This window comes from Nothobranchius furzeri, chromosome 19 (assembly GCF_043380555.1).
Source record: "Nothobranchius furzeri strain GRZ-AD chromosome 19, NfurGRZ-RIMD1, whole genome shotgun sequence".
NCBI classification, from domain to species: domain Eukaryota; kingdom Metazoa; phylum Chordata; class Actinopteri; order Cyprinodontiformes; family Nothobranchiidae; genus Nothobranchius; species Nothobranchius furzeri.
The window spans coordinates 7,781,352-7,807,434 of NC_091759.1; the positions used below are offsets into that span (position 1 = coordinate 7,781,352).

Sequence of the window (26,083 nt, forward strand, 5' to 3'; positions counted from 1 at the left end):
GTCCGAGCATTCCTTTTAATTTGAAACGAATACTAGTTAAAGCAAGAAAAAAAAAGGTTGTATGAATGTGTACTGTACCCATTCTCGGGATTTAGAGTGTATATCACTGTATTTTATAACCAGGGAGGTGATAGCATCTCATCTCCTGTCTGGAGCGGGATCAATACCTCCACCAAATCACGTGCACACATCGAGGAGCTCTGTAAACATCAACTCATACATTTGTAACGGATACATCTGCAGCATCCATTACCTCCCTCCCCCTCTCTCGCATAGACACACGGGACAGATCAAAAACATATATTGTCTATTTGTGTCAGGCTCTTTCTCATTTTCTTCCCTCCATCCTGTCAATGGCAGACGCAAACACACACACACACACACGCTCTGAAACTCACGTTCTGCCTGACACGCAGTTGCACAAACACAGAAAATCGAAATCACAAATCGGCTTAACTCTCCCTGACACGTCTGTGAATTAAGCCTTTCCGTTGCTCTCCCTTTCCCATTATAAAGGCATTGTCAGAGGCTGAATCAGTAACAGGTAGCCCAGAGCTCCTGCTGCTTCCTACATACTCCGCTCCTTCCGTCTGTTTCTGCTTTTTCACTTTCTCTCTAAGTCTTTCTCCTTCCTTCACCCTGCCGTCCGCACGACCTCCATCAGCTCTTTCCCTATTCATCTTTCTCCAGTCCTCCCTCTCTTAGTTCCTCACTTTCCTTTTCTCCATTCTTCTATCAGAGCCACTGATGGAATTCTGCTAAGTGCCACAAACCTCACTATGTTTCCTAAAATAAGCCTCATTTGAAAGATTTGCCACTTCTTACTAATGAAAGAGCTGCGTCATTACAGGGGCCATATCATGGAAAATCCACTTTTTGAGCTTTTTATCATGTGATATTGTTTCCTCGTGAAAAATACCCCCAAACCCGTTTTTGGTTACTTTCATGCATTTTCCTGTTTCAAATTTGGATTTTTATTTTGAAATTCCTGAAAAGCCAGAATGGAAAAGTTGTGCATTATTCTGCCTTTCTCCTCCCGATATAAGCCCTTGCTCCTCACCTTAATCTGTTCTGAAACCTGTCTCCCTTGGCCAGCACATGATCTGTTGCTTAGGCGACTATCACGTCGTAGACTTGGTAGTCCAGAGGTTACCCCTGTTTCACACTGCAAGCATCAGCGGAACAGAACAGCAGCGGAATGGCTCACTCGCGAACTTCAAAGTAGTCTTTTTCACACTGGGAGAGTCTTGGCTGCGGCACGGCTTCCTCACTGCGCCTCACTGTACTCGCGAGATTCTAAAATCCCTCGAGACTTCCGACACCTTCCTCGTGAGACAACAAATTCCCTAGAGATTTCTACGGAGCCCCTCTGATGACATGGTCCAAAAAATAAATAAATTGTGGCCACGAAATACTATTTTGAGGCCACAAAATAGCTATAACATGGCCTCAAAATGGTATTTCGTGGCCACAATTTATTTATTTTTTGGACCATGTCATCAGAGGGGCTCCGTAGATTTCCGCCATCCTTCCTGATCGAGAGATCGCAACCCCCGCGAGGAATCACACCATTGCACTTCTCGAAAGAAACTGGTGGTAAATGAAGCTGTTCAGTCACACGTACTAACGTAAGTTATATATAACATCGTAACGTTGCGTTTAATTTAGAAAATAACCGGGGATTTTACACTGAAACTGTGTGTGGTTTCCTGTCTCGCACTATGTGAACTGCAGAAGTTGACATGTCCCTGAAGCGGCTCGCAGAAAAAAATAGAACTCGATCCTATCTTTTGCGACGTGGCATACTGCTTCTGGGACGCGCCTGAAAATTGCCGCGTTGCGGCTGGTTTAAAACACTCCATAGACTATAACTGGATTCTATTTGAAGCGGTGCTGCTTCGCTGCCATTCCGCTGATGCTTGCAGTGTGAAACCGGGGTTAGAGTGCTGGTCACGGCAGTAACTTTTTTCTTCTTTTTTTAGCTACACTTGCCATTAACATTATTTCCAGCCTTTTATTGATAAACTCTTTAAAATATAAGGACTAACATGTTTTTTTTTTTTTTTTTTTACTTTCTTTGTTTATTTAGCTAGCGTGAGTCCATGTGAGGTGAGCAGATTAAATCAACTAAAATGCTGCTTGGACATGACCAAATTCAAAGATGTTTAGAGACACCAAATATTTTGCAGAAAATAGTCAATAAAACTGAAATTTTAAAACTTGAAATCTGCCTCAGCTGGCTAAATAAATTACTGCCGACACTACTGGCAGTCTAACCCACATCAGCGCATGGCAAAACTGAGATGTCATGCGGACGCCTTAACCAATGGACTGCCATAGTCATTAAAGCAATTGACACGCCTAAGATGCTGTTGTAGGCATGTTTTGTTTGAGTGGGCGGAGTTTCACCGAAACAAACTATTTTATTTCAAGGTAGAAATTCAGGCTGAAGAAAATAATTCGTAGTTAAGATAAATGACATGCCAAAGGTAACTCTATCATATTCTTTGCGTACTTTTCCTCTCAAAGGTTTAAAATAGCATGATGTGGAACATTTACACACACAGTTGCAATGTGAATGTTAAATATAGTGACAACAATTTATCATCTAATATACATGAAAGTCCATTGGATTGGCCAAATCCATTGTTGATTTGCAGAACCTGTCAATTATTTCAGTGTTTTGCAACAAAGAAATTACACACATTGAATGATTTATATTTATATATCATCTTTATCCTAATTAATACTAACTAACACCCAGAAATATGTAAATTATACCTCACACACAGTTAAAACATCACAATCATGAAGCAGATGACTTAAATATGTCATTTATTTTTGTATATAACCAATTTATCAGCCGCGCACACCATCTCCTCCAATGTTTTCCTCTTTTCTATTCAACTCTGAGCCATTGGACGTATATTAGCTTCTGCATCCTCAAAGAAGTCTCCTACATCCTGTAGCTTTTGTTTGAAGTCAGCCAGCCTTCCTGTGGGTTTTCCTTCACATGAGTTAGGCCCTTCACATTAGTGTGGGATAATGAGCTTCATTACTGTCTATGTAAACTTGCCCTTGTCATCCTAATGCTAGTAACGTCCTGTTGCGATCAGTTTGAGATGAAAATTGAATCGATTGTGCTGATTTTCAGTCAGAATCACACTGAATTGGTCATTTATGACACTTTTCAGACAAGTTTTATAAATGGCTGGGTCACAAGAGGTATATGACATAGAATGAAACACTTGCATGACTATAATGCAGGTTTTGAATCATTAAGAGAATTATATCTTGAATAATGTGCATTTTACCCTCATTTTCACATTTCTCAAACTGAAACTAAATTGAAACTGCTTAAAGTGAGTTATATGCAAGGATATTATGCATCTATGTTGCAAATCCTTGTGAAAGCCTGCTGCAGCCCCGTGAGATTTGGCTTTAGAAATACAGCAGTAATGATTTATTGCAAACAAATTACTAGTGCATTAATGATTGTTTCTCTTCTGAAGGAGGATTTTTTTTAAACAGGATGAATTTCTTGATGGCAAAATTTTGGGTAAAGGTTTTAATTCCTACTACAGTAATTTCCAGACTATTGACCGGACCTGAATATAAGCCGGAGGCATTGTAGTGCATGCTGTAAATCTACATGAGATATTTATACAGAAAAAATGTTTTACCTTTTTTTTAATCAAATACGTACAGGTAACATGCATAAATACATACAGTAAAAACATTTTTCTAAACAGTGCCTGTAAAACGGCTGTTAAAAAAATACCGTAAAAATGCCGGAACAGCGTCGGTATGCCTGCGCCCTAAAACCACTGAAGTTGTCTTCTCTTCTTCGGTGTCGGAATTGAACAGAATAATTTTGTCAGACTCTTAGTCTTTTTTATTGTCACTGTCAGTATCATTTTGGCCCGGAGTCTCGTAACAGTCATCAACATATTGGTTAAAACAGGTAAACATCCATAAATTAGCTGCATCACTGTTGAAGCTGCAGCGTTCAAAGTGTGTAAAAAAGTCGTGACTTATTGTCCGGGAATTACGGTATATTCTTGAATGCAGACAAAATACCAAATCATAATTGTTATAAATAATGATCCTACTATTATTAGCAGGGCTGCCAACTTTTGAACTTTTCAAAGAGTGAGACGGGGTCATGGGGTTGGGTGTGGACATTTCGCCGACCGTTTAGACTGGGGGGTTATTAATATTGAGACCTTGTGTGCTCTACATTTTTTTTTTTTTATTTCTACTCTGTACGGAAGAGGATTAGAGCCACTGACAAGAAAAGAAAAGAAAAGACAAGAAAATTGTTACTTTTTTCTCAGAATTCTAACTTTTAATCTCAGAATTCTGACAGGGAATTCTGGGAAATAAGTCAGAATTCTGTTTCTTTTATTTTTTTATGTATTTATTTATTTTCAGTGGCCCTAATCCTCTTCCACACCCTCTGACTTTGACCTTTGTTTAATACAAATTTTTGATCCATCTATCCATCCATCCATCCATCCATCCATCCATCTGCAGTAACGAGTTACAGCTACATGTCACAAATGTCACACAGGAACTTTTAATTATAACTAATGTAAATGTTTTAAAATTCCATCTAGGGGTGGGCAATATCATTTCATTCATAATATTACCAGTTATTATTTTCTGCCAAGGAAAATAATCTATCATGTTAAGCTAATTTCATGATGTAGTTGACTCCACTAAACAGAGGATTATGTTCATGTAAGTCATTAGCATGAAGTTATTGAAGTTATGAAAACAAACATGGCTGGAATCTCAGTTTTACTGTAATCTGTTTTTCTAAGTGTGTGTGCTGCTGTAATGAGTGGATGTCCCCAGTGTGGGACTAATAAAATTTTCTTTATTCTATTATATTAATTCATATCAGTCAGTAGGGGGAAAATAAACGTTTGAGGAATTTTGGCCTTTTCAGGCTTCCGTACAAGTATGGAGGAGGGGTTCGTCTCACAAACAGGTAGGAGAGGGAACATGTGAGTGAGTCACCATGGTAGACAGCCCAGCTTGCTGTGAGAAAGGATCTGTTGCTGATGAGTGAAAACAAAAGAAAAACATTCGGGACTGAAGCTCTGTCAACACCGACTGGCGATGCGGCTGCATTTCTAAATAGAGCATGTCATTTTGGCGGGGCGCGCAGCCGCAGCTCACGGTTTTGGGAGAACCGGTGTCGGTACAGGATCTGCTCTGGTGTAAGAACGGCTCGGGGTCCTTCGACTGCCGATGACGTCAAAGTAGTTGATTGGCTGAACATGAACCTTACGGAAGTTACGTTATCACATTATGTTATCACGTTACGTTGGTCCAGGCAAATTTTTCTGTTGGAAAGATGGACAACTTTTACAAAGAAATCCATCATTACCTCTTTGAAAATACACTTTTAGCATAGAGCTGCATGTATATTAGGGCTGAACAATTAACTGCATGTGCAATTAAATTGCGATGTGACAAAAGGAGATTGTCTAATCACAAAGGCTGCAATTTGGCAGCGAGTGCTTAGCACAATGCTAATATACATGGAAAACCCCATAGGAATGCTAACGCTAATATCACTGATTACATTCTTACAAATTATGAATTAGAAACGTGGCAAATGATTACATTTGGAGTCTAATAGAAAGTAAAACTACCATCAATCAAATAAGTACAGACACGTATTTTAGTAAAGCCAGAAAACTTTTAACTCCAGAGTTTTGGCTAGCAGCTATGAGCGTAACTGAAGTACGCATGGACAAGACGTCAAAAACTAAACACAAAATACTTCAGTAAACGGGACACACTTCTTTCCTGCAAATACAATTTCACAGGCGTTGCTAATACCTATGATCCTTCAAGGGATGTGCTCAAAGAGGAGTTCAACATTATGAATACGGTATAGTGTTTTATTTTACAAATACCATTATAAACACAAACTTACATTGTAAGAAATATTATTTTAATAAACTGCTAAATTCTTTCCAACAGTATAGATGTGTAGTGTATTTTGTCCGAATGGGTTTGCCGTACTTTGACGTCATCGGCAGTCGAAGGACCCCGAGCCGATCTTGCACCCGAGCAGATCCTGTACCGACACCGGGCATGCCTGTTCCATCAACAGCAGGTGGCGCTCACCGCTCCGCCCATCTCACAACCAGAGCGGGAAAAAGCGCATAGGCTTTATACAGATGGGATTCTGTGTGTGAAATAACGCCAGTTAAATTATTACTTAAGTGTTGTTTGTGTGCTTGTTGTTCAGTAGCTAATGCTATAATTAATATAATCTGTTTTTTTTTCTTTCATAAACCCTACGCACTGTGCGTGATGCGCATTTGGGGAGTGCAGGCTCTGGTTTAGCGTGTGAAGAGGGTGAAATGTGTGTGTCTCACGCTCAGTGCGTGAGAGGTGGCAGCCCTGTATTAGTAGTAAAAGTAGTAGTAGTAGTATAATCAACAATAATATGTCAGTACCATATTAATACTAGCTGGCATTTTGAAGGTCCAAATGTCTGATTTAAAAAAACTGTTTTATTTTTTAAACGCTTTCTGTAGTCAGAGTTGTTTTATATAAGATTTATGTTCCATATTTGCAACAATTGGAGTAGGCTTCAGTTCCCAGTACTGCTTTTGGTTGGTCCTTGTTAGAAACTTGAAGAGTAAAAATATTTCACCGCTCTAAGCAACCTTTAACTCTCTCTGATCACCAAAGAAAATGGATATTTAGTCTTTAAATTTTCAGAAAATTGACCTTAAAGTGTTTTCACAGAGTCACTTTCATTTTGCTACCTGTTGCATTTCAGAAATAACGATTTGAACATCCTAAGTGTTTGTGCAGTAAGAGTATTTTCTACCCAGTTCCTTTGATTCTGTCCGTAACTCCAGTAGGAATCGTGCTGAGTTAGGAAGACAGGAAGACGGAAGAAGAGGAGGAAAAGGGAGAAAAGAAAGAGTTAGCTGACTGTTGTGTGTGCAGGATGTAGACGAGCAGAGCGCCTCTGACAGGCTGTGTCTGCACAGTTTGTTCTCCAACAGGCCCACACAGAGCCACCAGTGGTGTGCGCACACACACACACACACACACACACACACACACACGCGCGCGCGCACACAGAAAAGAGGGGAGTGGAGCAGAGGAAAAGGACCGGTTTGAATGTGCTCCTCCCAAAGCTTCAGTACTCAGGAAATTGAGCTATCATGACAGGATGAAAGAGCAACAGTGGTTTCATCACTTTCCCTCGTGTTTCACTGCACTGTGAAAAAAGTTTTATCCCATCCGCCCATTAGAGAAAACATGCTGTGCATCATATCGTGTGTGTGTGTGTGTGGGTGTGTGTGAGAGAGAGAGAGAGAGTGAGTGAGTGAGAGAGCCTCCCTAGTGGCTCTGTGTGTTTACTAATAACTTAATGTTCCCCAGGACAGATTGAATGAGTTTGAGGAACGTAAATGTCCCAGGAGCCACCAGTTGATTATCACTGTTTTACAGTATTAAATGTTTCTTTTTATATCTTAAATGATTTAAAATGCATGAACATCATCAGGTGTTGAAACCACTTTGTGGAACTTCAAAATACTCAAACTCACGTTGGAACTCCATCAGGATCGCATGAAGCTCACGCATTTGGAGGAACTCGAGCAGTCTTGACTTCATCATTGTCTTCTTTCTTCTACTCCTGTCATCGTCTTCATCCAGGGTGCAGTGATCACGCCAGCCATGGACCACACTATGTCCATGCAGCCTGCCAGCATGATGGGCCCTCTCACCCAGCAGATGAACCATCTGTCTCTGGGCACTACAGGAAGTGTGAGTATTCCTCGTCGTGTCACAGTGAATCACACAAAAAAGATCCACATGAGCTCATGTAGCTGCCACAGTCGTCACCGAGGAACTTAGAAACAGACAAAAAAGAAATGATGACCGTCTCTGATCCACAGGGCAGCTTCAATTATTAAAGTGTGGTCACAGCAGCAAGATTTATGAGCAGAAACAGGTTTTGTTGGACTTTTCTTCTGGAGTTCTGCCTTTAACTCTCTCTGAAAGATGAACGAACTACCTCTAGATCAATAAAAAAATAATGTCTCCCACTTCACCCTCACCTGCATAATTATTAAAATCAGTCAGTTTGTTTACATTTTAATCAGTTCCACTTGTCACAGATGCATGTGTACACCAGTTGTTTACAGCACAAAGATCTGAATACAGATGCACTCCAGAAATCTGATTTAACCATTTTAACTATCTAAATCCCGTCAATAAAGTCCCAAAACTTTTGGTTGTAAAATAAATATTGATTTATAAAAGGCATTTAATGGTGTCCTAGAGTTCTAAACCACATGTACCTTGTTTTGTAAAGATAGACAGCTTGGAGTGTCTAATGTAGCATACCAAAAGGTTTGTGCCATTGTTCAGAGAAAAGCTGCAGTGACACGTCATAAGCAGAGACAAACACCTTTAAATGATTATGTCCCAACCCACTTCAGTGTCAGCAACACATGAATAAACTAGTCAAAACTACTGCTAGCACTAGCCTGACCCACTGCTAATGCTTCCCCGAGCTACTGCTAACAGTAGCTTAAGCTGGCTTAAGCCACTGCTAACGCTAGTACAAGCTACTGCTACCATTAGCTTAAATTTCAGCTAATGCTCCTGAGCCACTGCTAATGCTTGTCCAAGCTACTGCTAATGTCTCCATGAGCTACTGCTAACACAATCTGAAGCTACTGATATGCTAGCCTGAGATTCTGCTAACACTAGCTCAAGCGATTCTTACGCTAAACCCAGCTGTGGCTAATGCTAGCTTCAGTTACTGCAAACGTCCTTGTTGAATGAGAGGAAAACAACAAGAAGAATTTTAGAGCACCGTTCACATCCCAGAAACATCCAGATCAAATAGATCCATAGCTTCTGGTCTATGTCCTCTTACTCGTTTCACAAATCCTTTGCCAAACATACAAACGGACACACTCAAATACACACACACACACACAAACACACAAACACACACACACACACACACACCATCGACATATATATATGGACAGTGGGTTTCCATAGGCTCCAATAATAAGTTTTTGAGGTAAAATGGGAGGTGGCCATCACCGCCATTTTGACCATGTCACAGGTTCCGTTAAGCCCTGAAAATTCCACAAAAGGGAAGAGAGGAGGAGCTGAGGGTGGGGCTGTAAGGCTGGGATCAAATGATGACACCCGTCGAACTGAAGCTAATGTAGCTACAAGCTGACCTGAAGCTAACCCGAAGCTAATGCGGAGGTGGGAGCTAAGCTAACGGAGGTAGCAACCTAGCTACAACCGGAGTTAACTGTGCACAACACCAGAGCTTCTGAGTCAGAGATACGCCGGGCTGACCGCTGGGTAAAGCCAGGTGGAAGACAGAGGTCTCCCGAGAGCTCCACAAGCCGGCAGCCCGCAGACAAGCGCCGCTGCGATCAGAGATGCACAGAGCTGCCGCTGGGGAGAACCAGGTGGAAAACATCGGTTTCCATCCGAGAGCTCCACAAGCCGGCAGCCCACGCAGCAGACAGGCGCCGCGGCGATCAGAGGTGCGCCGAGCTGCCGGAAGGGGACCACACCGATAGTTGGAACCCAGCTCCACTAACATGTTATATTTCAACCCATTTTCTAAAATGCAGTGATATGTTAAATGCCCTGGGTTTTACCTTTTTACATTTAAATTTCATGGTTAAACGGTGCATGTTAAAATCTAAGCTTAGCTAGTGCAAGAGCGGCAGTGACCTAAAATACATAAATATAATTTTACTTACAGAAAAAAATTATATGGAGACTCCTTGGACGCTCTAATAGTGCAATTAATGCCACAGCAATTCATTTTGTCCAACAATTGCACAAATAATATCCAAAAAAAGAATACACAAACGGCACAACTAATGGTCTAAGTTGAGAGACTAAAAATCGCGGAACAGTTTTCAGGCGAGGCCGAGGCTCAGGCTGAGGCCTTTCCACGGAGCTAGCTCTGCGGTCACATGGGTCTGATACTCTTTAATTATTCAGAATTTTAGGCTTTTAATACACTTAAACAGAAGAATGACAAAAAAAATTCACCCCCCTCAGAGTTGTCATGAGTGTAAACTAGATCTATTAAACCTATAACGTGTTTTGGAACCAGGCTGTAAACATGTTTATTTCTGCTGTGAAATTGGTATTTTTAACATGGGAGTCAATGAGGATTTGCTCACTTCTGACACCAGCCCCTAGTGGATGAGGGTGGAACTGCAATTTATTTAAATTCCGCATTGGCCTCACCTTCAGAGCCGAATTGTGGGGGCTTGACACACACACACACACACACACACGCACGCACACACACACACACAAAGCAGTTTCCAGCTTTAGGTCGTGTCATAGAGCCATCGGGGTTAACTGGCCAATCACCATGCAGATCATTTATCATTCATGTCGTTGACGAGTGGGCGGGGTAAATCTGTCTTTCTATGTAAGGCTTAATTATGGGATTGTATTTGGCCATTTCTGAGGGCTCCTGGGTCATTGTGAGCCCCAAAAAAGATTTGTATGCTATACAGAGGCTCAAAGAACATTTTCCATTTGTAAAACAAAAATCTTTTGTGTAGGAAATCTTTTCAGTTTCGAATAACTACTTTTTATTTTCTTCTAAGTTTTGAACCAGTCAGTGCAAAAAATGTTTTAAATATCTAGTAAATACTAATTAAAATAAACAACACATGACTTATTAACACCTCGTCAGTGTTTACTTAGTAGAAGTGAAGTCACACAAAGAAGCAGCGTGTGAAAAAGTAAGTGCAACCTTTTTGATTTCCTGAAATTTAAGAGTGTAAGTAGCCAAAAACTGCTAATTAAATGCACTTTATTACTTGATTATCAGCAAGCGTGACCACTTCTGTAAAATTGCACTGTTAGAATTAGGTCAAGATTAAAAAGTTGGAGGCTTTTTTTATCTCGGAGTATTTTTTAATTTGGTTCAGACACAAAAATGCTAGAAGATTGTTTTAAAATCCACAGTGTTTCAGACCGACGCCACATGTGCTCAGCCGCTGTTGTAAACCGTGCGTTCACCGGCAGACGCTGAAGGAGCGTACTTCCTCCCTAATCTTCTGCATTAAACAGATTTCCTGTGAGGCTCAGTGGTTGAACAGGCTCCTCCGTTTCCTCACTTTCACCCTCTAGTTTCTGTTTCTTTCTCACCCCCCCCCCCACACACACTCTCTAAATCACACATCAAATGCATCCCTCCATCAGCTTTCCCCATCATACCCCCTCTCTGGCTGTCCCCAAACCCTGAACCCCCTTTCCCTACTGTTTGAGGATCACGGGGACTTAGAGGTGTCCCGGCGGTCTGGAGCTTGACCCTTTGCCCTAACCCCGCTGCCTTGGGGCAGACAGCTTTGCTCCGGCGTGATGTTTGATCTGTGATTGAAACAGTGCTGTATTGTACAGTTACCCATGTGTTTCCAGGTGAGCTGTCAGCGACTGCGACGCCATGTTTGCTCTGTCAAAAACGTCCCCCCTCCCCTTCCTTCCTAATCTGTCCCAGCTGTGCCAACAGCTAGGATTAGAGACAAGCTAATCTACGATGATGGCTTCTGATGTTTGATGGGTCGTATTATAGTAGAAAGTGGGTTGAGGCGGGTTTTTTCCCCCTTTCTTCATGTCTGGTTCACCCTTCTTCGCCTCTCCTGTTTCTGCCTGCTTAGCTTTCCTGAGGCGGTGTGCTGTGTAGCATAACTTCTCTATGGCTGAGCGGCTCGCAGCACGCCGCTCTCAATCATCAGCGGGGATTGAGACGTGTTTCCCGTAAAGCTGGTTCTTAGCCAGATGTAAAAGCCCTTTCTTTCATCTAATTGGAAAAGCCTGTTGAAAACAGATCCCAGGAACCAGGACCTGCAGCTATCCGTGTGGTAAACTGGACGTGACACCGCTCACTCTTCCAGCGCTTTCCTCCAGCTTTCACACATGTGGCCAGGTTGTTTTGATGGTCACGTGACCTTGTCCTCGCCACAGAGGAGCACCTGCAGTAAAGCAGCATCTCCAGAGTCAACAACTCCTCCTGGCAGAAGAAGCCACACCTCAGGATAATCTCGGCGGTTCAGAGGATCGCTGCGGCTGTTATTCTATGGCTGTGGCTTTCTTCCCTCCAAAAGAGAGAAGCCGAATGTTCTCTGTCCGCCCAAGCTGTGACACTGGTGTGGTGACTGTAGATTTCCAAGAACGCCGTGTTTTTCTGCAGCGAGGATCAGTCAGGCCTCTAAGCGGAGTAGCAGGGAAACCCATGTTTCATAACTGATCTGGTGCCGGATGGTCGCTGCTTTGGACTTTAGCTGCTTCTCTAAAAATGTTGTCTTGGTGTCTTTTTTGGCTCAAACTGCTTGATTACAGAATGCTAAAGTACCTCGGGCCAACAGTTTATGGATGGCACACATAAACATGCCGTCTTTCTTGATTTACAACTCCACGTTTGGTGCATCTTACACCGTCTCTGATTAATTTACCGTCTCTGAAGCCCCAGCACTTATCAGGAGTCTGTCTGTCACGCCGTGTGCGCCGGTCAGACGCCGTGTTGAAGTGCAGATGTTATGGTTACGTCGTCGGTGTCTGCGTGTGTTCGCACGCCTGTCGGAGTCTTTGTGTGTGAACGACTCAATGTTTGACATGACAGGAGGTGACCTTCCCTCTGTGCTCCTCTTCCTATTCCCGTCAAAGCAAGTAGAACCCAGGACTATGTTGTCATGGTGACGGCTGTGATTGACAGGTGCGGTATCCCTGGAAGACAGTTTTTTGTGAAGCTCTTTCTTCTATTGTCTGAGCTGCTTTCGTTGGTCTTCCGAGACTTTAAGGACAGTATATTACTTGTTGATTTTTTATGGAAGTTCATCCCGCCCCTGAGACTGGGGGGTTGTTCCTAATAACGCTTTGGAAGGTACCTGAGTCCATTTTCAAACAAAGAACTGCTTTTTTTAATAGCATTTTAATTTTTTTCTAGGCAATTTGTGTTTCAGGGGTCAAAGATTAATCCGCTTGTAAAATATGGATAACAAAAAAGAAAAAAAATTCTAAAAATAATTTTTTGTTTGTAAATGTCACTGGGGCGGTTCTAGGGGGTCTAGGGTGGGCCAGTGCCACCCTGACAACAAGTTCATCTCCAAAATCTTGGAAAAGGTTGTGGCTAAACAACTCACAGCTGCTCTTGATGAACATAACATCTATGATAGCTTCCAGTCAGGTTTTCGTAGAGCTCATTCTACTGAAACCGCTCTTCTTGGGGTCTCTAATGACCTTCTGACTCACAGTGATGCAGGGGACTGTTCTGTTCTGGTTCTGATGGACCTGACTGCAGCCTTTGACACTGTTGAACATCACCTGCTACTGGAGAGGCTGAGAGACTGGGTAGGCCTATCAGGAACTGCTTTGGAGTGGTTCTCCTCTTATATGTCTGAGCGTTCCTTCTCTGTGGCCGTCTCCCAAGTTTCAGTCCTCCACTACCTGCCCCACCCACGGTGTCCCACAAGGTTCTGTGCTGGGGCCTCTACTGTTCCTCATTTATCTGCTCCCTCTGCAGCACATCCTGAGCTCCTTTAAAGGAAACGCCTACCATCTTTATGCAGATGACATCCAACTGTACATCTCCTTTAAGCCCCACAAGATGTCTAAACTGCAGCTGTTACACACCTGCTTAGACTCTATTAAAACCCGGATGGTTGGAAACTTTCTACAGCTGAATGAAGATAAGACTGTGATCCTCATCTGTGCCCCAGACAAGCTGGCTCCCAATGTCAAAGACTCACTTGGTCAGCTTGCTTCTCACACCACATTTTATTTTTTTAAAGCTGAAAAAAATAAACAAAATTTTAAACGTCAAAGTAAAGTTTTGCTAAGCAGGTGTGCACCAGTGAGTCTGAGCTCATATAGAAATACACCAGTCCACTCGCAGTTACAGACTGAAAATAGACCCGTTAAGCAGTTAGCGGGCTTCTATTTGCATCCACAGATGTACACGTTTCCTGTAAAACCAGCAGCTAGAGAGGGACCTTACTGGCAGGAATCGCTGTGAGCACTTAACCAAAGCCCAGAGGCAAGGGTGTTTGGAGCTTTTCCTAGTAAAGTGGAGAAGCACTGTAATTCCCTCCAACAGTTCCCACAGCGTTAGACACCCACAGCACAGATCAATAGTCATCAGAGCCCACCCCCTGTGATGTTATGAGATAGTTCAGAAAGAACTCAATTACCCAGAAGGCGAGGGAGTAGATTAGGAGGGAAACTGCATGGATGATACAGTAGTGGTGGCTAGTGCTAAATAAAGATCTGGAAAAGGAGTTTTCACACCTCGTTTGCTTATTATGAGATTAAGCAAGACAACACATGGTGTCAGAAGTGGCCGTGAGCAAGACGAAGGACAGATTTGCCACGGGGGAGCCGCGAAAGACGGATGTAGAGGGAGAGTCTATGGAGAGCGTGAGTAATGGCGCGCTACAGAGCTACATGCTAAAGACCGGTGCTGCATCGTGTGACGCCCGGGAGCGAGGGTAAAAGTGAAGCTGATCGTGTGTGGTCACTTAGAGCAAACAGAAGAGGAATCGGTGCCTGTGAGAGCAGATAGACAACAGTAAAGAGCTGCAGTGATTGAGATACCCCGACGTGCTGCCATGGATAAGCTAAGCCCGCCCTCATCCATGCAAGTGACTGGTAACCTTGCTGAAAACTGGAAGCGCTTTAAGCAGAGGTTTAATATATATTTGACTGCAAGCGGAGCAGGGGGAGATGATGAAAAACTGAAAGCTCACATCCTTTTGCATGTTATAGGGGAAGATGCATTGGATATATATAATAGCTTTCAGCTGGATGAAGCTGATTTGACTTTGGCTGACGTGATGAATAAATTTGAAGAGTACTTCGTACCTAAACAAAATGTGACCTATGAGAGGTACAAATTTTTTACCCATGATCAGAAGCAGGGAATACCTTTTGATCAATATTTAGCAGAGCTTCACACATTAAGCAAATCGTGTGAATTTGGGACTTTGAGAGACTCGCTAGTAAGAGACAGGATTGTCTGTGGAACTGTGGATAATGCACTGAGAGAGAGGCTGCTCAGAGAGACTGGACTTACACTGGATAAGTGTGTCAGCATGTGCAGAGCAGCGGAAACCACACGAGCACAAGCAAAGGAGCTCCGGAGAGGTGAGACGTCAGTGCATGCTCTAAGCAAAGATGGAGTAATAAAGAAAACATTTACCAAACAAAAGTACCAAAAAGGGAAAGCTACAGAGTTCAGATGTGGTAAATGCGGAAGCAGTCACAGACCAAAATCGTGCCCAGCATTTGGGAAATCCTGTAACAATTGTGGGAAAATGAATCACTATGCCAAATGTTGTAAAGCAGCTCCAAAACAGAAAGTTCACACAGTCGATGAAGAAGCAGAGGATGAGGAGGAGTTCATTGTAGATGAAGTACACACCTCTACATCAGAGAAAGAGGAATGGGTGGTGCCAGTTGAAGTTAATGAGACAATAATTCCATTCAAGTTGGACACAGGGGCCCAGGTTAATTTGGTATCATGGGAACATTACAAAGCTATGACAAAAAAGAGCAAAATGCATCCGGTGAAAATAAAAGTCACTGGATACACAGGAGAGAGAGTTCCTGTTAAAGGTGGATGTGTTGCGACATTCAGATACAAAAAACACCAGATAAGAGCACAGCTGCTGATCGTGGATAAGAGTGTACAACCAGTCCTAGGACTCAGTGCATGCGTAAAGCTCAACCTGGTTAAAAGGGTGTACATAGTCTCCACACCAGAAGCCCCGAATGATCAGGATTCCCTCATGGAAGAATATAAAGACTGTTTCGAAGGACTTGGATGTCTCCCAGGACAACATAAAATATGTGTGGATAAAAATGTGCCACCTGTTGTGCATCCCTGTAGGAAAATCCCATTTGCACTGCGGGAAAAACTAAAAGACGAACTGGCACGCATGGAAAAACTAGAGGTCATCAAGAAAATAGATGAGCCAACTGAATGGGTCAGCTCACTGGTGGTTCTACAAAAGAAAACAGGTGCTCTCAGAACATGCTTGGATCCACGGGATTTAAATAAAGCAATTAAAAGAGAACATTTCAAGCTGCCAACCAGAGAAGAAATCATGGCACAGTTTGCCGGAGCTAAGTGGTTCAGTAAACTAGATGCCTCATCAGGTTTCTGGCAGCTGAGGCTGGACGAGGAGAGCTCTAGACTTTGTACGTTCAACACACCTGAGGGCAGATACAGGTTTCTTCGTCTGCCATACGGCATCTTGTCAGCTCCTGAAGTCTACCACAAGACCATTCATATGATTTTTGAGCACATTCCAGGAGTGGAGACCATGATGGATGACATCATAGTTTGGGGAACCACTAGAGAAGAACATGACCAAAGACTGAGACAAGTACTAGACAAGACAAGAGAAGTCAATCTGAAACTAAACAAAGATAAATGTGAGTTTGGAGTGAAAAAACTTACATTTGTGGGAGATGTTGTCAGTGAGAATGGGGTGAAGCCAGACCCAAAGAAAACGTCAGCAATATGTAACATGGAAAGACCAAACAACAAAGACGACGTCAGAAGGTTTCTAGGAATGGTCACCTATCTGGCAAAGTTTGTCCCACAACTGTCAACATTGTCAGCACCTCTCAGAAGTTTGCTTGAACAAAAGAATGAATGGATCTGGTCCCATGAGCAAGAGCAATGTTTTCTAAAGTTGAAAGAGATTCTCACACAAGAGCCAGTGCTAAAGTTTTATGACCCAGAGAGAAGCACCAGGATCTCAGCAGATGCATCACAACACGGACTGGGTGCAGTGCTGTTGCAGCAACATGAGGAACAGTGGTTGCCGGTAGCCTACGCATCCAGAGCTTTGACGAGTGCAGAGACACGATATGCTCAAATTGAAAAGGAGCTGTTAGCGAGCATGTATGCATGTGAACGTTTCCATCAGTATGTCTATGGCCAAACTTTTGAAGTGGAAACTGACCACAAACCACTGGTGTCCATCATGTCCAAACCACTGAATGACTGTCCAGTACGGATACAGCGCATGCTAATCAGGCTACAGAAATACGACGTTCACATGATCTACACCAAAGGAAAGTATATGTACACAGCTGATACATTGTCAAGAGCAGTGGATAAGGAAGAGCATGAAGACCTTGAGAAAAGTCTGGACATACAAGCGTATGTTGACATGGTGATGACATCTCTGCCAGTATCTGCTGACAGATCAGAACAGATAAAAATAGAGACAAATGCAGATGAAGTCATGAATGAACTTAAGAGTACAATAATGAAAGGATGGCCAGAAAACAAGAAAGAGTGCTCAGCGAAAATCCAGGACTACTGGAACTGCAGAGGAGAACTAACTGTGGTGGATGACATAGTGATGAAAGGGAGCAAATATGTCATACCATCCTCGTTACGCAAACAGATGCTCCAAAAGATCCACGAAGGTCACCTCGGAGAGGTCAAGTGTAAACGCAGGGCAAGAGAAGTAATGTACTGGCCAAGAATCAACCAAGACATCAGCCAGACCACAGCTTCATGTGAACAGTGCCGCATCTACAGGCCCAAACAGCAGGCGGAGCCACTGCTGGCTCACCCAGCACCACACAGACCTTACTATAAGGTAGGAACAGACCTGTTTGATTTTGATGGGAAAAGTTACATAGTGGTGACAGATTACTTTTCAAACTATCCAGAAGTTGGGCAACTGCAGACAACTTCAAGTAAAGCAGTAATTGCTTATCTAAAGACTGTCTTTGCCAGGCATGGTGTCCCATGTGAACTTTTCTCCGATAATGGGCCCCAGTTTTCCAGCTGTGAGTTTGCCACCTTTGCTAAGGAATGGGGGTTTCAACACTCAACATCAAGCCCCATATATCCAAAGTCCAACGGCTTAGCGGAAAGCTCTGTCAAGATAATAAAAACATTAATGAAAAAAGCTCAGGACAGAGAGGATTTTCAGAAGAGCCTACTGATCTATAGAAGCACACCGTTGCAGAATGGAATGTCACCAGCTCAGATGCTGATGGGGAGACGTATTCGTTCCAACCTGCCAGTCAATGAGGACCTGCTGACGCCAAAAACTGCACATAAAGTTAAGGAAGCAAAGGATGGACAAAAGGTGAAACAAAAACAGCTGCATGATCGCAAGGCGAGACACCTGCCTTCCTTGAAGCCAGGAGACAAGGTGCGTCTCAGAGACATTACTACAGGGACCTGGAGACATCAAGGTCAGGTGAAGGAGGAGGTGGCGCCACGTTCATACAAGATCCAGATGGAGGGTGGAGTGTCCCTGAGGAGAAATCGAGTAGACCTTCAGCTACATCCAGAAGGAAAAGACACAGAATCTCAGGAGACAGTGCAGCAGGACAAGGAGAAATCTACAGAGTCAGCAAACAGAGGGTCAGAAGACGCTAGAAGTGGCCCGTCACAGGATTCTGCGTCACCTGCTGCTGAGAGACTTTTGAAAACTATGACATCACCACAGGGTGAAAGACTGGTGAGACCAAAGAGACATGTTCAGCCACCTAAGAGACTAATTGAGAGTTGTTAGAGTAAATGTGGCAAGGTGTTCTAAAAAAAAAAAAAAAAAAAAAAAAAAAAAAAATGTAGAGAGAAGCTGAATGCTTATTTGTTCCAGGTGGAGGAGTCATTTTGTCAGTAAGGTTATGATGTTCGTCAGGAAGGTTGCATCCTAACAGATAATTATTATTGTTCCATAGGGAGAAAGATGTGATGTTATGAGAGAGTTAATTATTATTGTTCTATAGGGAGAAAGATGTGATGTTATGAGATAGTTCAGAAAGAACTCAATTACCCAGAAGGCGAGGGAGTAGATTAGGAGGGAAACTGCATGGATGATACAGTAGTGGTGGCTAGTGCTAAATAAAGATCTGGAAAAGGAGTTTTCACGCCTCGTTTGCTTATTATGAGATTAAGCAAGACAACACACCCCCCACGCTGCGCCGCCATTAATAACCCCACACGGAGAAAGTGGACACTCTTGTCTCGGTCAACTGTTATCTTTAACCTCCTAGATGGTGCAACTCTGGAGGAGAAGAAGACAGATAAATGTGGAAGACTGAAAAAAAAAAGCAGATTTTCTAAGAAATTCTCATTTTGGCGGAAATCTCAAAGCCCAAACCGGCCCTTCCGCCTCGCAGCCACCGTACATAAATTGTCTTATTGTGGTGCTGAGTCCCAAACCACCGTGGTACTGGGGTATTTCTGTGGACGCAGTGGATTTTCATCCTGGCATTGCTGCGCTGCGGTGCGAATTTCCTCGGAAAGCCATGAGTGTGTGTCACGGAGAGCGATTGTAAAGAGGAGGCTTAAAGAGTCGACTCACACCAGCCTGGTTAAGGAGCTATTCAAGCCTCCCGTTCATCAAATATATGCACCCACCATCTGCTGCAGGTGTGTGTGTGTGTGTGTGTGTGTGTGTGTGTGTGTGTGTGTGTGTGTGTGTGTGTGTGTGTGAGAGAGAGAGAGAGAGAGAGAGAGAGAGAGAGAGAGAGAGAGAGAGAGAGAGCTGAAACGCCATTTATCACTAGTTAGAGATGCTTTATAATACCCAAACTTGTCCCTGACTGTGGACAAGGAAGTATTAAAGGAGCTGAAATTAGACTAAGAATCATCTTCATCACCATAGCAACCCAATTCACACCCCTGACTTTGCCGCCCAGGCTATGGCAGAATTATGCCTTGCTCAACCTTCCATATTAAATAGGTTAACTAACAGTCGTGAAAGAAGGGGAACTCTTATTAAATTTCCTCGTTAAAAGCGATTTAAATTCCTTTTTTCCGTCCAGTAGAGAAATCTAACATTTCAAACCCGACATTCTCCCCGCGACAGGGAGATTGTGATAATAGCCAATTATCTCTTACTTTCCTTCATTTGCTTCCGCGCGGCCCTCACAGGTGAGTTGACTCAATAAGTTAATGGGGGAGGAGAGGTGAAAACCTCCAGTTCCAGGGAAAATTGGTATGCATGGTTTTGATTCGCCGGGGAGAAGGTCACTTCTGCAATCTGATAGGCCCCTTTGAGAAGGTTGAAAGAGGAGTAAAAAGGAGAGGGAGGAGGGGGTGACACACGTGGGGAGGGTAATGTGTCAGGAGGTCTGGATTCGCTGCCTCACCCCGGCCCTGAAGGCGTGATAACCTTAAATTCAAAGACCCGCGTATGAAGACACACCAACATCCATCCCGGGGCATCCTCCCGGCTCCGTGTAGCCACGGCGGGGGAGTTAATCACCCGTGTCCGTGGCCTTTAGCTGCTCTCATTAGTGGTGAGCGGTGGAGCCGTACCCGATCCATTAGCAACGCTGCCGGTAATGACACTTCACCAGCGTCGCCGGGCCCGTAGCCAAGAAAGCCTTGCCATAATCCCGTCCATTACTCCCTCCTGCTGCCATCTTCGACCGGATCACGAGAGGCAAAGGAGGAAATAAAACAAAGGAAAAGGATTCTTGGTTCTTTTTTTATTTTTGTTCATTCTGGAAGGCTTCAATCTGGGATCACATCCGCCTGCACTAAACATCATCAGTCTCTTTGTCCCTGTCTGTTTTCACACACACACACACACACACACACACACACACACACACACACACACACACACACGCACACGCACGCACACACACACACACACACACACGCACACGCACACGCACACACACACACACACAAGCATGTGATGTATGTATCACACACACGCGCACACACACACACACACACACAAGCATGTGATGTATGTATCTCACACACAGCTGCACTGGCTTGTGATAGGTCACCTTTTTATGCATAGGCATGCGCTAATTAAGCTTGCACAGTGGTAAATCCTGGTCAACACACACACACAGCTCAGAGTGTGTGCTCATATTGCATGTGAAAGTCTGCTGGCTGTCATGTGACCAAACCTGTCAGGTCTGTGAAATACCCGCTACAGAGGCAGAGTAGGCATGACTAAAGGAGCATTAGCCACGGGCTTCACACACCTTTACCCCCTTTTTACTGCTAATATTAATATTTTTCATCTGTTGGCCGGTGGGACGGCGTCTCCGCTTGCCTTTTGAAGTTTTGGAGGGACAGCAAGACATTTCCCTCTCCTGATATTTTTTTCCTTTTTTTTCTTTCTGCACATTTATCTGATTTATCATTTATCTGCTTCGCTCCTCTGAGCGTTCACACGTGCTCTTTTAGCGCCCTCTACAGGACACGCAAGGAACAACAAGCAGCCTTTTTCCTATTGGTTATGGGAATAATTACACTGAATGAGCGTCCCAGGGATTTATGATCCACGTCTGATGTCTGAGAAGCATTTCTTTTCTAATATGATGTTGGGATTTGTAACTCTAATGAGTGTCTCAGGAATTACCATGCAGAAGGATTGTGTCTGAGCATGTGTGTGTGTGTGTGTGTGTGTGTGTGTGTGTGTGTGTGTGTGTGTGTGTGTGTGTGTGTGTGTGTGTGTGTGTGTGTTTCAGTACATGACTGCTGCAGCTGCCGCGGCGCCTATGCAAGGGACCTACATTCCCCAGTACACTCCTGTGCCTCCAACAGCCGTCCCCGTCGAAGTAAGACCCACGACCACACACAGCACTCGCAGAGATCACCTACAGAGGACAACATCGGCGTTCAAAAACACCTCACCTGTGGAATAAATCAGTTGTCAGGTGGCCGATTGCAGGGACGCTTTCTTGTTCCCTCTAAATAAATCGCCTTTTTGCACCGCTGGCAAAAACCTGCAAGCGAAGCAAGATGAGTCAGAAGTTTTATAGGATTTGAGAAAGACATTTGAAGTGCAGCACAGACTTCCTCACTTCCTCAGCGGCTCTCTGAGCTCCTGGCAGGTTCAGGCGGTCCACACTGAGAATTGATGAACACAGGGGGGGGGTTGCTGGTAGGCAGGCGGGCGGTACGGACAGCCGGGAGAGAGGGAGAGTGGGCGAGCTATCTGCCGGCTGACAGTGCGGTCATATTCAGATGGACTATCAGTCGTGTATCAGCTGAAGTGAGACACAGCGCTGGAGGAGCTGCCGCCCCCTTCCCCCCTCCCCTCACAGCCAGCCCGGGCTGGTTGGTGCTTCCACATCCGTCAGCAGCGGAGGCCTGGTTAGTCCCCCAGCCTCTGGACAGTGACAGTTCCCGCTGACACAGCCATCAGTCGCCCCTCTCCTCAGAAAGTCGCCATGTTCGCGATGAGCAAGTAGGCCGGATAAAAGGGATGTAGTTGTAGAGTAGCCCACGGCGCCTTCTACCTCATCCCCACCGTTGTCCTGCTAGCGTCGGTGTTGGGGCGTATATCACCCTATCAGCCCTTGTCTGGAGGGCTGATAGATGGACAGCTCGACTTATCCTTGAGAGCTTGTTAAGGTGATTGAGATGACTCTGTGATGGGAGCAATCCGTAATTCTAGGCACGTCAAAGGAGGCTTAAAGGCTTGTTTTGATGGATTCAGAGCTCAGGGCCATCTGTAAGGATGTTTTCACCCCAGCAGACTGATTTCATACGCAAATATCTGAGTTATGCCACAGATCTGAACACCTTTGTAAACTTTGAGTGAAGTTAAGGACTCTGTTATCATCTAAAATGTTAAAACTTTTGCCAAGATGAAAAGGTCAGTGGTACGCCTGAGGGATCAGGCAGACAGGTTTACGTCCTCTTCAGTCGCACAACCTTTTCCCTACAAGCTGAGACTGTGTTTGTCCCCATTAGGGAGTGGTGACAGATGCCTCGCCCCAGACAGTGGCTCCTTCATCACAGGAGGTGGCTGGACAGCAGGTGGACAGCGCTGCCGACCACGTTCCTGCTTACTCGTACCAGTCCAAGTGAGTCCTAGACCGAGTCTCAGTCTCCCAGATTTATTGTCTTATTGCTTTGAAAACTTTATTGAAAAAAAACTTGAAATAAACAGTTGAAAAATGCTAAAACAGTAAATGTTGAAATAAAAATAACTAAAGATTTTAGTGTTACCAATTTCATGTGCCCCCCTAAAAAGTATCATCAGCCCCCCCAATGAAAATATTCTGTCTACGCCACTGCATTGTGCTGATATCAAACACATGCATGAATGTTTTGGTACATTTCAGTAAATAAGAGACTAAAAGATGATCTGAAGGAATCTTAATGGTTATGAAGCCTTGAGTTCAGATTTGAACTAAAGTTTATTTTTAGCAGCTGCTGAATTTAGTTATTGAATATTCAAACCCTTTGTGGTGCAATGCTTTTGCTTTGAAATGCTTTTGGGTTTCTCTGAATAAAAGGGTGAAAATCTTGCATATGATGTTGAAAAGAAAATCTATTTGGATTTGTTTTGGAGGTATAGGTACGTCTTCTTCTGAGTTTATGGGTAAATATAAAGACCTGCAGCATTTTAGCTCTTTATTGTGTCATCAGGCCTGTCGCTGAACGTGTGTTTGATTCCAGCTCCACCATCCTCTCTGTTTTGTCCTCTTTCACCAGATAGCAGACGGCCTGAGCGAATGTTCCTGTGACAGCGTTGCCTTGAGACAGAAGGTGGCTGCACTGTGAATGTGAGGAAAAAGAGAAAAGAAAGAGATTACTTCCAGATTGCCCAGGCACCAAAAAAAGAAAAAAGAAAAAAGAAAGAAAAGAGACACTTTTTTCATTTCCTACCTGGCCTACAAGAGAAAAAAAAACAAGACTGAGGCGAAGAGCGCTGAGGAAGGGGATGAGGGGAAATGACTGGGCACAGTGCAAAGACGTGGAATTGTTTTAGTCTGGGAACCTGCCTAAGGACTGGGCTGAAGCTTGAAAAGTTTCTCAAAGAAAATTCTCAACTAATAAAAAAAAATACGTAAAAAAAACTAATAAAATGAGAAAAAAAATCTAAAAAAACGGCTGAATGTGCTGGTAGGCAATGAAGTTTATTTTGTAATTAGAAAAGAGGAGTCCAGTTTGAGATACACAGAGATTGTCTTCCTCAGATATTAAGCTACACTTTCTTTTCAGTCTTTTTTATGTTCTAGTGTTAAATCCTAGTTTTCTAGATATATTCAGTGTGTTTTTTTATTTTACTTTTTTTTTGTCTTTCCTGAATCTTCATGGCCTTAATTTTAAGGGCGCCAGAAACTTTCTACAGAGTTATAGTCTGACGTCTAGTTGAGGGGAAAAGCAAAATGTCTCTTGGACCACTTGGGTGGGGGGGTGGGTTCAAGGTGCTGAGTGGAGGAAAAAAAGAGAAAATCTATCACATAAGCTGTACAGATTTAATAGAGAAAATTGTTTTCTTTTCTTCATTAGAAGAAAACTTTGATATGTCAGAGGTAACTAAGTGACGTGAACAAAATGTTTGTTTTGGGAGGGAAACGAAGTGACTGTGTGTGTGTGTGTGTGTGTGTGTGTGTGTGTGTGTGTGTGTGTGTGTGTGTGTGTGTGTGTGCGTGTGTGTGTGCGTGTGTGTGTTTGTCGGGGGGGGGGGGTTAAAAGCATTGAAGAGATTTTACACAATGAGGAAAACACAAGAGGACATGCAGCACTGTTGTTGCAGTCTATTGCAATTGCAGAACTTGTTTTTTTTTATGGTTATCACCATTTTACATGGAGAAGTTAAATCATTAGTGCTTTTTATCTGCCACGTTTTACCTTTTTTATGAGCTTTAAGATGTTTTTAGCCCGCTTTGCTTGTCACACTGCATAAAGAAGAAAAAAATAAAGAGAAAAAAAGTATAAAATGCAAAATAAAATGAGAAAAAATATCTGGCAGTCAAATAAAAAGCAGTAGATTCAATAGGAGCTTCTGGTTAAAACCAATCAGTGCAAAAGCAATAGAAGAAATTGTTGACAATTTCTGTAGTCTTTCCTAGTCGTGGATCAAATGCAGCCCATGGACGGCCATTTTTATACCAAAGATGAAGGGACACTCTGAACCAGAGTTGTTTGTTTTCTTTTGTCATTTTTCAGTTTGATGTTGATGTTGTTGATGATGTTGATGTTGTTCTTGCTGTTGTTGTTGTTGCAGTTGTCCTCATCCTTCCTTTGGGTCGTTCTTTTTCTTTTGGTTGTTTTATCGTGGCGGCCGGACCAGTCCTACTATCTTTCTTCATCAGGTTTCAGACAGTTTACATTTTCCTTTTTCATGCATGAACACACACACATGCTCAGATGCTGTAGAGGCACACACACAGAACACACACGTGAACTCATATCAGACAGTATTTAAAGGTGTGGCTCACTGTTGTTGTTTTATCTTCATCCTCTGTGATGGTTTAACAGGTCGTTCCATGTCTCGGTTCCTCTTTTCTCCCCGTTTCTCTGATCCTGCAGGGAACAAGTTTAGGAAAATTTGTTGATCCGATCATCCAAAAAGTTGCAAATCAAGCTAAATTTGCTATAAATTGTGCAGCAGGTGACTACATAATTACACTAAACTAAACTAACTCATTAGATAAATGATTGCATAAACTTTATCTGCACTTATCAAATGGAAAAAAAAACATGGTTTAATGAAATGGTCAAATCAGAGTGATCAACCCAGTAGCTGGTGCAAAATGTCATTTTATGATTCTTTTAACCATTTTCATGCATGAAATATAAACATTAGGACTTAAAGCTGGGGTTCGAAGTATGATGTCATCAAGACGAGGTGGAGATTTTGGAATTTGAAGGGCTACAGCTCCTGTCCTTGCTCCCCCTCCCCTTCTGAAAGGAGCTAAAGCCACGACTTTGACCTCGCCTGTGCACGAAAATCATCTTGTCGCTAACGGAAAAGTCATGTTTTCTGTACGTTCCTGCTCAGACACGAGCTCATCGCTTATTTTAGTCAAATCTACAGCGTTAAAGCAGGGAAACGCCCAAAACTAGCAAGAATCCGACACTCGCAATTGTCGCTAATGCTACAACAGGTTCAAACAAAAGGCTGATGTAGCGTAAGGTTGAGCGCTATGCTAATCACTTAGTTCCAATACATAACAGATGATCCCTTTCGTTCCCCGCCTTCCTCTTCCACGGTTAGCTTGAAGAGTACAGACGTGAATTTAATGCAGGTCGAGTTAGCATTCAAGCTAGCTT

The 26,083-nt window shown here is 43.3% G+C and overlaps 1 protein-coding gene across 3 annotated transcripts in view; it reads left to right on the forward strand.

The window, feature by feature from the left end:
- rbms3 (RNA binding motif, single stranded interacting protein) overlaps window positions 1-23,798 on the forward strand; it is a 473,759-nt gene extending 449,961 nt beyond the window's left edge. For all 3 annotated transcript variants that reach the window (XM_054745076.2, XM_015973526.3, XM_015973527.3), the window contains 4 exons: window positions 7,702-7,812; window positions 21,538-21,627; window positions 22,769-22,881; window positions 23,516-23,798. In XM_054745076.2, the coding sequence (XP_054601051.2) occupies window positions 7,702-7,812; window positions 21,538-21,627; window positions 22,769-22,881; window positions 23,516-23,519 (318 nt within the window). In that variant the 3' untranslated portion in view covers window positions 23,520-23,798. The remainder of the gene's footprint in view (window positions 1-7,701; window positions 7,813-21,537; window positions 21,628-22,768; window positions 22,882-23,515) is intronic.
- Window positions 23,799-26,083: the final 2,285 nt, after the last annotated feature.